The sequence below is a fragment of the Macaca fascicularis genome, chromosome 15, assembly GCF_037993035.2.
Source record: "Macaca fascicularis isolate 582-1 chromosome 15, T2T-MFA8v1.1".
Classification (NCBI taxonomy): Eukaryota; Metazoa; Chordata; class Mammalia; order Primates; family Cercopithecidae; genus Macaca; species Macaca fascicularis.
Window position 1 is genome coordinate 44,538,593 of NC_088389.1, and position 12,787 is coordinate 44,551,379.

Consider the following 12,787-nt stretch of genomic DNA (forward strand, 5'->3'; position numbering starts at 1 on the left):
GCTCCCTTCCTTTTCTGTCTGCCCCAGTCTGCCCCACTGCCCTCCTCTTTCAGGGCCTGCAGCTCTGGGGGAACTGGGTGGTGGTGGGGGTCCACCCAGAAAAAAGAGTCTTTTTCACTCGAGGACACCAGAATGGACATGTGGACATGAGACTAAGCCACAACCCTGTGGCTGAAGGTCACCCTCCCAAGCCTCTGGTACCCTTGGCCTCACTGCTGCCTTCTGAGGCAGGCGCACCCTATCTCTGCTTGGGGGTGATGTCAGGGTTAGGTTTGGCTGAATTTACCATCTTCTCCAAACCCACCCTCCTGCCTCCATCTGTCATAAGACTTTATCTTATCTCCCTCAGCCCTGCACCAACTTGCCTATATTGTTCTCCTGCTCAAAATGCCTCCATCCCTTTAGGATAAAGTCCCATCCTCTAACCCTGTGTGTTCTGCCCCCGCCAACCTCTCCACCACACTGTTTCTCCTCCTTTCCCTCCAGCCAGTCTGATACACTCTACCCTCAGGCTCCTCTAAACCTATGCTCACACCATACGTCCTGCCTAGAGCACCTTCCCCTCCCCCGTCCACCTTTAGGCCGGGCGCGGTGGCTCAAGCCTGTAATCCCAGCACTTTGGGAGGCCGAGGCGGGTGGATCACGAGGTCAGGAGATCGAGACCATCCTGGCTAACATGGTGAAACCCCGTCTCTACTAAAAATACAAAAAACTAGCCGGGCGTGGTGGCGGGCGCCTGTAGTCCCAGCTACTCGGAGGCTGAGGCGGGAGAATGGCGTGAACCCGGGAAGCGGAGCTTGCAGTGAGCCGAGATCGCGCCACTGCACTCCAGCCTGGGCGACACAGCGAGACTCCGTCTCAAAAACAAACAAACAAACAAACAAACAAACAAAAAAATTCAAGTGACCCACACATGTATTGCCCCTCAATTTCTGACAAAGGTGACATTGCCCTATAGTGAGACAGGCTAGATTTTGAATACATTGAATATTTATCCAGAGAAAATGAGTCTTGACCTGTACTTCATATAGCGGACAAAAATCTATTTCAAGTGGATTTTAGATCTAAATATGAAACATAAAACATCTAAAAGAATACATAAAAGTATATGTCCATAACCTTGTAATAAGCAAAGAAACAGGACTCAACAAACACTCTCCATAAAAGAAAAAAGATTAACAAATTGGACTGCGTTAAAATTAAGAACTTGTGTTCTTCAAATATACCCTTAAGAGAGGGAAAAGGCAAATCCCAGAGTGGGAAGAGATATTTGGAATGTGCATATCCAACAATAAACACATATCTACAATATTGTTTAAGCTCCTACAAATTAATCAGAAAAAAAAAAAATCCAATAGGAAAATGAGGGAAAGACTTGAACAGGCACTTTTCAAAAGAGGTCATCCAAATGGCTAGTCAACACATGAAAAAGGGACTCGACCTCACCAGACATCAAGGATGTTCAAATTAAAGCCACAATTAGATATCACAATATCTAATACCAATAATGTTGGTACGGACATGGAATAACAGGCTCTTTCATGTACAGCTTGAAGTGAGTGTATTCCCGTCACACTTTGGAAAATAATATCATGGTATTTACTAAATCTAACTCTGTACAACTCTATGACTCAGCAATTGCAAAACTTAAGTATTTACCCAACAGAAGCATCCATAGTATATCAAAAGATATGTATGAGAATATTCATAGCAGCACCATTCATTATAGTCTCAAACTGTAAACAACACAAATGTTCATCAACAGTAGATTAAACTGTGGTGGTATATACAAGGAAATACCACAGAGCAACAAGAATAAACAAAATACAACTTGATACAATATTATTGATGAATCTTGCCATCAAAATGCTGATCGAAAGAAGTCAGCATGAAATAATATGTACTCAATGATTCCATTTACACAAAGGATAGGCTACACTCATCAATGAGAGAAGTCAGGACAAGGGCCAGGTACAGTGACTCATGCCTGTAATCCCAGCACTTTGGGAGGCCGAGAAGGGCGGATCACCTGAGGTCAGGAGTTCGAGACCAGCCTGGCCAACATGGTGAAACCCCGTCTCTAAAAATACAAAAATTAGCTGGGCATGGTGGCACGCGCTGGTAATCCCAGCTACTGGGGAGGCTAAGGCAGGAGAATTGCTTGAACCTGGGAGATGGAGGTTGCAGTGCACTGCACCCTAGCCTGGGCAACAGAGTGAGACTCTGCCTCAAAAAAAAAAAAAAAAGGAAGTCAGGACAGGGGTTACCTTTGAGGTCACAGAAGCTAAAAGAGGGTTATTTGTGGGGATTCCTAGGGTACCAGAATGTTCTATTTCTTGACCTGGATGGGGTGTATGGTTTGTGAAAATTCATTGGCTATATTCTTCTGATTTTTCTGGAAGTATGCTATACTTCGATTTAAAAGGTTTATTTTAAAAACAAATAAAACCCCTCATCCCAGTGTCTCCTCCTCTGCTACCTGGGCTGAGGCTCACTGCTCCTCAGTGAGTTCCTTGCTTTGTACACATCTCTGATTGCGCATTCCAACTGCTTCCCTCCAGCAAAACGCTGCCGTGCTGCCTCCTGAATGCCTGCTCATGCCAAGCGCCTCACGTACATCGCTGCATTTAATTACAGCCACCCATGAGATAGGCGCTAGTGGCACTCCCACTGCTAGCAGGACACAGAGTCCATTCATATGAAACATGTCTAAGTGTTTTACAGCTATCATCTCATTTAACCCGAGGAGACTAGACCACTGCTCAAGGACATGAAGGTAGGAGAAGCTCCATTCTTGTCCAAGAGCACACGACTGTAAGGTAGGAGAGAGCCTTCCCTCAAGTCCAGAGCCCATATTCCTATACAACCTCCCTAGACAAGGAGGAGCATGAGGCTGGACTCACAAAAACAATTTCCATGGAGGGAATCACGTCTACATCTCAGAGGGGTGGATAGACTGGAATGGAGACCTGCTCTTCAAAGGGCAAGAATCTGTACAATCACCTTCAGCTTCACCTCCTGTAGGAGGCTTTGCTGAGGCTCCCAGTCTGAACTGGGTGCTTCCCTGGTGGGTCCCACAGCTCCCCCCCACCACCCCGTGCCTCTCCATTAAAGCTGTATTGTTAATGTCCATTACCTGACCATCCTGGCACTAGATTAAAGATTGGAACTTTTAGATCTATGCCTCCAGTAATTTGCAAGTACATGGCACACAGTAGGTGCTTAACACACATGGAAGGAAGGAAGGAAGGAAGGAAGGAAGGAAGGAAGGAAGGAAGGAAGGAAGGAAGGAAGGAAGGAAGACAAGGAAGGGAGAGAGGCAGAGAGTACAGTACAGAGCTGCTGCTGTTTGAATCAACTGGGAACTAACTGCAGGAAGTGAGGTCTCAGAAGTGAAGATTTCATGTTCTGGCTGGACATTGCTTACAACCCTTGACTTGACGGGTAGCACAGCCATGCCACCTCCCATTCCACAGTCCTTCTCCTGGCTGCCTCCAGCCTGCTGTCAAGGTTCCTGCCAGTCATTTGGTCCCCAGAGGCGCTACCAAGACCTTTCTCTGCCTCTCCCCTTGTTCCCTTACCCTCTGCCACCCTTCCCCAAGTCCCCAAGCTCTGCTATTTGCCCAAAGCTAACCCCAGTAAGAGGTAACTGAGGACACCACAGAGAGCCCTGGTTATGTAGTGAAAAGCATGCCCAGTTCCAAATAACTTCCTGCACACCCCCCTTTCTAAGTTGGGAGCCGCTGACAGTTCTCCAGCAGCAGCCTGAGCCATGGTGCCAGGTGCAAGCGGGCTGGCCCATGGAGGGCAGGGAGAGGGGAGAAGCCCTGGCCATCTGGAGCACAGGGCATACCTGACAGCTATCCATACATCTCAAGTGATGACTTAGGCCCACTGCCAGAAGGAAGAGGGTATCCTGGGACCCTCTTCCCTCTCGTCTGTGCCTGGAAGCTCTGATTTCCCAAGAGGCTTATGGCTCTAACACCCCTCCCACCATCCTGCCCCCATCCCCACTCCAATCCTGGAAGCCAGGGTACAGCTGGTTGTGTAGGGGCAGGCAGCACTCCATGGGGCTGAGCCTGGCTGGTCTGCTGTGAGTGGCTCCAGCTTCTCCAGGCTTAGGGGGCTGAGCCATAAGCAGCCTTGTTTATTCCTGGGAGGAATGATGGTTTTCCCTAAGCAATGACATCTTGGAAACTATCTGGCTCCACAAACAACAACGAACCTCCCAGCTTCGGCTTGGGCTGCAGCTTGCAATGAGAAGCCTCCTGCCCAGAGGCACCTGGGGAACAGGCTGGGGGCTGCTTCCCTGCTGCACCAAGCCCTGGCCCTGACCATTGACTCTTGGAAGCCAGGAAGAGGAAACGGCCTGCAGAGAATCAGAGAACTGGATATTTGGAAGGCACCTGGCAATACTTGGCCCAGTCCCTGGTTGCTACAAAGGGGAAACTGAGGTGAGAAACAAGGCATATTTGCCTGAGATCATCAGTAAGAAGGGACTAGAAGGTGCTGCAGTCTCCAGCCCACCGACCAAGGGCTTTGTCTGCTTTTCCCAGAGGATAGCAGGGCTCTAGTCAGTAAGCCCGAAGGTCCAAAAGGGACATGTAACTGGTGAGTCCAGAAAAAGAGAGCCCCAGGATGAAACCTGGATACTCAGACAGCCAGTTGGTGCAGTACAGAGAGGCCTGGGTTGGGGAACCTGAGCTTTTATCTCTGCTTTCCTGCTGAGTCGCACGTCACCTCAGGCAAGTCCTTCCTCTCCTGCCTCAGTTCTCTATCTAGCTATCTATTAGGTTGGTGCAAAAGTAATTGTGGTTTTACATTACTCTTAATGGCAAAAACCGCAGTTGCTTTTACACCAACCTAATAGAAGGCAAAGAGACTGCCATCTCCAGGGCCTTAAGAGGCCACATGGGAGGCAGCTGTTGGCCCCCAGGGACCCAGCTGGGGCTAGGCACTCTCTCCTCAGCTGTGCCTGTTCTGAGGGAGCCACACAGACCACTGACTTGAGGATCAATCCCCCCAGACCTACTCTGGTTGGCACCATCCCAAGAGGGTCCAGGGAGCTGAGCTCCAACCCCCTGTAGTCTGTTCAAAGGACCTTGAGCACTGCATTTCAACCAGCCAGGGATACCCCTCCACTCGTCATGGCCCAGGCTATGTTGTGGATACCACCTAGCCCAGCATGACCCCTGAGTGGATTCTCCCTATGGTCCCTGCCACGATGAAGCCAAAATCCTCCCCACCTCACCTCCTATCAAACCCAGCCCACATCCCTTGGCCCTATGGACACAACTTTGACATTCAGAGCCTAGGCCTCTCCTAAAGGGGCTCCCTGACAGGCCCTCTATGCCAGGCACAGAGCTAGGAGATGGGCAGACACAGCTGACTTGCACGTCAGTGTTTGTCCTCAAAGAAAACCTGCCCTAGCCAGGACAATGCAAAGCCCCTCTCCAACCATGCCCCAGGCCCCTGGCCAGGTCCTTGCCACTAAGGGATGAATAAGGCCCAGATTCTGCATAAATAGGATACAAAACAATATTCATGGGTACCACCACCAATGGACAGACTCATTCTGGCTGGAGTATTTGCTCTAGCTGTGGAAGTTTGGATAGAATAAGACATGGAAAGGGGAGGGGAGGAGAGGGGAGGGGAGGAGAGGGGAGGGGAGGGGAGGGGAGGGGAGGGGAGGGGAGAGAAGGGGAGAGGAGGGGAGGGGTTTCCAGGTAGCCGGAACAGCATGTGCAAAGGCAAGGAAGCCTGGAAGTGCAATGATTTCACTGATACCACGTACTTATAATCAGAAGCCCCATCAACAATTTCTGGCTTAAAGCCCTGGAGACCTCTCACGAGGAGTGGTCACTTGCCTCAACTGCCTCATCTTCACCATCTGCCTGCTTCTCAGAAGCCAGTCTGGGCTTGCAATGAGCCCTGTTGTGGAACTCGGCTCCCTGAAGGGCCTGTCCTAGGCTAAGCCACACCACGTGCTAGGGCTAGGGAAAAGGGGAGGTGCCCCTTGGCTGGGCGCAGAGGACTCAAGGGGCCTTGGTGGAAACTTTGACTATGCCTGCAGTGCCCTGGCTGGGATCCCGCAGGCACCAGCAGGGCAGCCTCTGCAGCTCCTTCCCTCGAGGAGATGTACCCACTCTAGCACTGGGAGAGGGAGCCAGATAGCCACCCAGCCAGAAGGCCTGAGGGCAGCAGGATGTGGAAAGTTTTCAAGCATCGCTGCGGGGCCTGGTGTACCAAGCTTCTCAGGCCAGGAGGGTCAGATTTAAAGTTGAATTATAATGCTTAGCTCAGGTCAGGGAAATGATTTCCCACATATCCTGTTCTTGCTGTTCTAGGAGGCAGAAGTCCTCCATCCTGGTCCTGCTCAGCCAGAGACCTGCTGCTCAAACTTGGACTAGGCTCCTCCCTTTCTGGGTCCAGGTTTATCCTCCTGCCCTGAGTCCTAGGGTTCAAGGGTTCTTCCTGGACACCCCGGAACAAGAATAGAGATGTGGACCCTCCAGGCTGGGAAAATAATTAGCTTCTGTCTGCTCACAGTGGCCAACTCTGTGGTGTGAGCCTGTCTCTCCCACCACCTCCTGCCTGATGGGTCTCAGCTGGAGCCAAGGAAGCAGGTGCAGGTCCTCTCCCACGGGGTTGGAGCTTGGAGGCAAAGCATCTTTGCTTGTGCTTCCAGTGGACATTTCAGCAGAGACCGTCTCTGGGACCAAAGGCTACCCACTGAGACTAGTTCCAGAGACCATCTCTTCCCCCGCCAGTGAAACTAGACACAAGCTTCCATCCCTGGTGCCTGGTGTGCGGCCAGCACCCCTGACACAATAGCAAACCCTGCTGACTGAGCGCTCCCCTCCCGTGCAGTGTCCTGACTTCTTGGCCACCAAACATTTCTTGTTTCTCCCAGAAAGAAAAGCTGGCTGGCCAGCCTAGAAGTGGGGAGCAGCCAACAGAGGAAGCATCCCCCCAAACCTGCAGGGCTCCCAGCCCCTGAGACAGACAGCTGGACAGACAGACACACACACACACACACACACACACACACAGAGCTATCTCAGAACAGAGCACAAATGGTTTGGTTGCAACATGCCTATCAATGGCTGCCCTGGGGAAGAAACAATAGAAACAGGGGCACAGGGTGGCTTGGACTCCCGCCCGCCACATACACAGCCCTGTCACCAAGGCACCTACCCAGCACACTCCAGCAGGAACCCAGGCGGCTCCTGGCTGCTGCTCCTGCCAGCTCGCCCGCCCGGGTCTCCACCCGGCTCCTCCCGCAGGCGGGCGGCCGTGGCTGTGGCAGCTCCTGGCGGCCGTGTCAAGCGGCCGCCTTCCCCAGACAGAGCTCCTTTGTGTCAGCAGAGCTATTTATGGACTTACCCAAGTTCCCCAAGGGAGCAATACCTGCTAGGAAAAGCAGAACCAAATGACCAGGTTCCACCTCCCACATCTAGGTAGCGCTTTAAAAACCCTTGCATCACCCATCCCTCCTCCTCTTCCTCCTCCTACTTGTCCTCCTCCTCTTCCTCCTCCTCCAGCGTCTTTCCCAAACACACACCCTGTCCAGCCGGCCACCGCCACTCTGGAGAGAGGCTGTTTTTCTTTCTTCCATTAAACAGAAAACTCTGTGGTTTCTCAAAGCACTTTCATCCGAGATGGAGTCCGGGATGTCTCAAAGAAGAGTCCTGGGCCAGCCCGTCCTTCTGCCCACCCTGCGAGGGGCCCAGCTGGCTCCCGGGTTACATGCTCACACGCATGGGCTGTGGGTCCCCTGCGGCTTGTCCCCAGGGCCCAAGCTGGCCCCAAAGTGCTGCTCCAGGGGGAGAGGCGTCCATCCCTCACAACAGCACCCCGTGGCACTGGGATCCCTAGCAGGCTCCACCCCACACACATCCTGAGGGCTCCCAGGCTGGGGCAGCGCAAAGCCGCCTCCAGCCAGCCTGCCGGCAGCCGCTCCCTACAAGACCAAGCCAATCATCACCGAGGCTTCCCTGTCACACCCCCACCCCGATGCCGTTCCTGTCCCAATGGGAGGCTACAACTGAACCCAGGGTCCTGAAGCCAGCACACGCTGACTTCCAGAATGTGACCGCCCCCAGGGTGGGGGACGGGTGGCAGCTTCAGTCCCTTCCCAGCACACAGCTGAATCTTTGAATGCTAAACTCTGGGGAATCCTAGGTGGAAAGAGAACTTGGGGCTTCCTCTCCTGGAGACAGACAGCTGGGAGGGCAATTTGGACTGTAACAGCCCATTACAATTAGTGAATGACAGAGACATCCCCAAGGAGGAACTGCGGGGGCAGTGGAACAAGTCCTGGACTGGGAGGAGAGGGTCCCCAGCTCCAGTTCCAGCTCCAGCACTAGTTGATTGGGTGTCACTGAACAAGTTCCTGCCCCTCTTTGAGCCTCAGTTTCTTCACCTGTAAAATGGGGCTGCTAACCTTGACCCACCCACCTGTGGGATGAATAGAGGATTCTCTGAGCTGGCTCTTGGCTACCCTTTCTTGACCATGAACTCCGTGCCAGGCCCTGTTCCCAGAGCTCTGCCTGCATTAATTCACTGAATCCTCACCAGCAGCTTGTGAGGAGGACTATGATTATCCCAGTTACAGATGAAGAGTTCGAGGTACAGAATGGCAAAGGAAGTTGCTCACAGTCACACAGCCAGTTGGCTGTATAGCCAGGACTGAAAACTACTTGATCCTACTCACCTTGCCCACTCTTAACCACCATACAGCCCGACAACTGCAAGACGCTGCTGTGCCAGCACAGAGCTGTTCTCTGGCACTGCAGCTTGTCACGATGTCAACAAATGTACCCTGGGCTGTCCCTGAGACCCAAGTTGGGAATGCCCAACATGTGACTGGCTCCCACCAGAGCAGCAGGCATCCTGGGATGATGGCACAGAGAAAATGGACTGAAGGAGCCTCTATTTTCCCGTGCCCAGCCCGCCCACCTTGGCCACCTAGGCTGAAGCACAGTCTCTCTGTCTCTTTCTCTCCCTATGGTAGAGACCCCCCCAGGGTGTCGGGATGTTTCTGCCTGTAGCCCTGCCTCTGTCTATCTCTGACTCTCTGTTCCTGACTCTCTCACACACACAAGCATACACATGAACACTGCTACAAGAAAACATTCTTTATCAGGTCGACTCGCCCTCCTCTGAGTTGGTCACTCACAAACTCCAACCAGTGTTTCATCTTGTCCCTGGGGGCAGAACCAAGGCAGTCCTTGCAGGGCCCAGGAACCTTCTAGATTGGAAGGCTGTCATCCTGCTGGCTCCTGAAAAGCAGGATTCACCCTTGGCCTGGGAAGCTAAGGAGGTGAGTCTCAAGAGATGGCCAATTCCAATGGAGCTGACCAATCACCAATGAGGCCGGCTGGTTTCCAGGATGGAATTTCTGGTGCATGGGATAAGATTTTCTTAAGGTGGGGAGCCTGAATATAGGATTCCTTCATGTCAGAGGTGCCCTTGAGCTTCAGCTGAGTTGTCACCTTCTTTCAATCAACAAACAGTTACAGAGCATAGACTGTGTGCCAGGCACTGTGCTGGGCACCAGGGATGTGGTGGAGAACTGATAGGCTGGGCCCTGCATTCACAAAGCTGACAGTCCAGTGAGGGAGGCAGACATTAGCCATGGAGTGAGACTAATGACTCCAAAATTACACCCTATGCTGTGATGGGCAAAGCAGCTCTGCCAACCCAGTGTGCTAGGTCCAGAACGAGTCCAGAATACATTCATCAATGCTCTGGACCATAGTATGGTGAGGAAAGGGTAGAGCAGCTCAGTGCCCCAAGGCCCAGAGCCTGCCAGGCCTGGATAGGAGAGCATCCCATGACTGGAGGAGCCCTGGGGCAGCCACTTCCCTCTGCCTCCCATAGCTCCAGACACAAATCAGCAGGGTTGGGGGGCCTCCCAGTGTATAGCCTAGGGCGGGATAGGGGAGTCACTGGCAGCCAAGCTGTCTAAGCCAGAGGGCCCTCAGAGATCTTTCACTGTTGTTTCCCATTTACAGCCAGTGAAACTGAGGCCCAGAGAGGGAAAGTAGCTTTCCCAAGGAAACACAGCAACTGAGTGGCAGGGCTGGGATTGCTAACTCCCAGTCCAGTGCTCCTTTCACCACATCCCAATGCTTCTCAGAGGTACATAAATGATTGTGCTGTTCAGTACAGGATAAATTGGGATCTCGAGAGTGGTAAGATCTAGGCGGCCTACAGGCCCAGGGGTCAGCACCCGGGCACTCAGGACCTGGGCCCCAGTCACTGATCCACATATTTCACATAACAAACACTTATTTGACACATGATAGCACTGATCTAAGTACTTTCTGAATACTGATTGATTGATTGATTAAATCCTCATAATCCTATCAGATATGATTTCTTTCTTTCTTTCTTTCTTTCTTTTTTTTTTTTGAGACAGAGTCTTGCTCTGTCACCCAGGCTGGAGTGCAGTGGCACAATCTTGGCTCACTGCAACCTCCGCCTCCTGGGTTCAAGCAATTCTTGTGCCACAGCCTCCCAAGTAGCTGGGACTACAGGCGTGCGCCACCACACCCAGCTGATTTTTTGCATTTTTAGTAGAGATGGGGTTTTGCCATGTTGGCCAGGCTGATCTCGAACTGCTGTAGGCCTCAAGCAATCTGCCCATCTCAGCCTCCCAAAGTGCTGGGATTACAGGCAAGAGCCACGCGCCCGGCCTCAGATATGATTTCTAATATCCCCATTTTATGGATGTGTAAGCAGAGGCATAGAGAGACTATGAAACCTGCCTAAGGTCACACTCTAGTAAGTGCAGGGCTACAGATGAAGCCCAGTTCACTTTCTACTGTGTCCTGCACCATGGCCCAGGGCAGCCCATGGAACAGATGAGCCCATCAGTTACACGGAGAACTGTACAGCCCAACCACACAGGTCAGGCACTGTGCTGGGCCCTGGGGATGTGGTGGAGAACAAACTCCCCACTGTTCACACAGGTTGGCAGCAGCTCCCAGGGCTAGAACCAAGGAGGTTCAGCAGGGACCCGCCTCCTATTTTTGGAATACAGTACCCTCAAGCAGAGCCCAGGTCTTTAGACAGAGATGCAGCAACAGCCTGGGATGCAGCCAGGTGCCAGAGACAGGCTGTTCCCCTACAGGCCACACCACAGCGAGGTTTCCACTGTCTTCCTTTACTGCTTCCACTGCGTGAAGACTAATGCACCTTGTGAGTTTATGCTCCCAAGACCCCATCATGAGCATGTAATTCAGCACTTTGGGAGGCGGAGGTGGGAGGATCATTTGAGCCCAGGAGGTTGAGATCAGCCTGGGCAACATAGGAAGACTCCATCTCTACAAAAAAAATAATAAATTAATTTAAAAAAATAAAAATTAGCTGGGTATGGTGGTGTGTGCCTGTGATCCCAGCTACTCAAGAGGCTGAAGTGGGAGGATGCTTGAGTCCAGGAGGTTGAGGCTGCAGTGAGCCATGATAATTGTGCCACTGCATTCCCACCTGGGTGACAGAGCAAGACCCTGTGAGAGAGAGAGAGAGAGAGAGAGAGAGAGAGAGAGAGAGAGAGAGAGAGAGAGAGAGGGAGAGAGAAAGAAAAGAAAAGAAAAAAGAAAAGAAAAGAAAAGAAAAGAAAAGAAAAGAAAAGAAGGGAAGGGAAGGGAAGGGGCCGGGCACAGTGGCTCACATCTGTAATCCCAGTAGTTTGGGAGGTGGAGGCAGGCGGATAACTTGAGGTCAGGAGTTTGAGACCAACCTGGTCAACATGGTGAAATCTCATCTCTACTAAAAATACAAAAAAGTAGCTGGGCATGGTGGCATGTGCCTGTAATCCCAGCTACTTGGGAGGCTGAGGCACAAGAATTGCTTGAATCTGGGAGGTGAAGGTTGCACTGAGCCGAGATCACATCACTGCACTCCAGCCTGGGCAACAGAGCGAGACTCCATTTCAAAAAGAAAAAAAGAAAGAGAGAGAGAGAGAGAGAGAGAGAAGCCAGGGAAAGGTGTGGTCCCAGGAATTCCAGAGCACTTCAGAGTAAGACTAGCCCCTTGCCCCTACTAAGCTGCTTAGCTTTCATCACCCCCAGACACCCCAAGACTGTGCTGGGTACACACCGGCTTCAACTTCTGCAGAGCCCTGCCACTGTCCCAACTCACTACAGAAGAAAGTGACTACCCCTGGCTGCTCTTTGAAACTCTGTGGAAGTGTCCGTACATGGCCACCCCAGTCCAAGCTTTGAATCTGCTAACTCGCTTAGAAAGTTCTGAGCTTTTACTTCCTGGGGCTCACAGCCCTGGTTTGGGGGTCTAGAGATTCTATGCAAAAAGGCCCTCCCACTGCAGAATCGGCCAAGAAACGTTAATTAGTTATTTCAATAACCACTGAATCCCTGCTCTGTGCTGGAGCCGGTACTAGGAACTAAGGATACAGAGCTGGCCGGAGCAGCCCACCCATGGGATGGAACTTGGAGGCGGTCATGGCAGATGAAGCCACTGATGCTGCAGGCGGGGGCTGCCTTGACATGTTTTGGACTCTAGGACCCTAGCACCCAGGCAAGGGACACATTCTCCTACTGCTTGCTTGGTGTAGGTCTTGCTCTTCCTGGTGGCACGGGCCTTGTTCTGCGGCACCCGCCACAAGTGGTGGGGTGGGGTAAGACAGAGCAGGTATCCTCAGGTTCAGGTTCACAGGGAGCTGTGGCTTGTGGCCTGCAGAACCCAGGGTAAGCCCCTTCCCCTTCCTGACCTCAGTCCTCCATCTCTAAAATGAGACCAGGAAGTGGGTGTCCAGTGG

The 12,787-nt window shown here is 52.1% G+C and overlaps 1 protein-coding gene across 8 annotated transcripts in view; it reads right to left on the reverse strand.

Annotated features, from left to right (window-relative positions):
• RGS3 (regulator of G protein signaling 3) overlaps positions 1–12,787 on the reverse strand; it is a 131,456-nt gene that overhangs the window by 24,778 nt on the left and 93,891 nt on the right. Inside the window, exon 1 of one of the 8 annotated variants that reach the window (XM_065530176.2) lies at positions 7,565–7,867. The exons of 5 other annotated variants lie outside the window; for them this stretch is intronic. In XM_065530176.2, coding sequence (XP_065386248.1) covers positions 7,565–7,618 — 54 coding nt within the window. In that variant the 5' untranslated portion in view covers positions 7,619–7,867. Of the gene's footprint in view, positions 1–7,197; positions 7,868–12,787 lie in introns of those variants that run through there. 2 more of the 8 variants (XM_065530177.2, XM_065530180.2) reach the window with 2 other exon arrangements.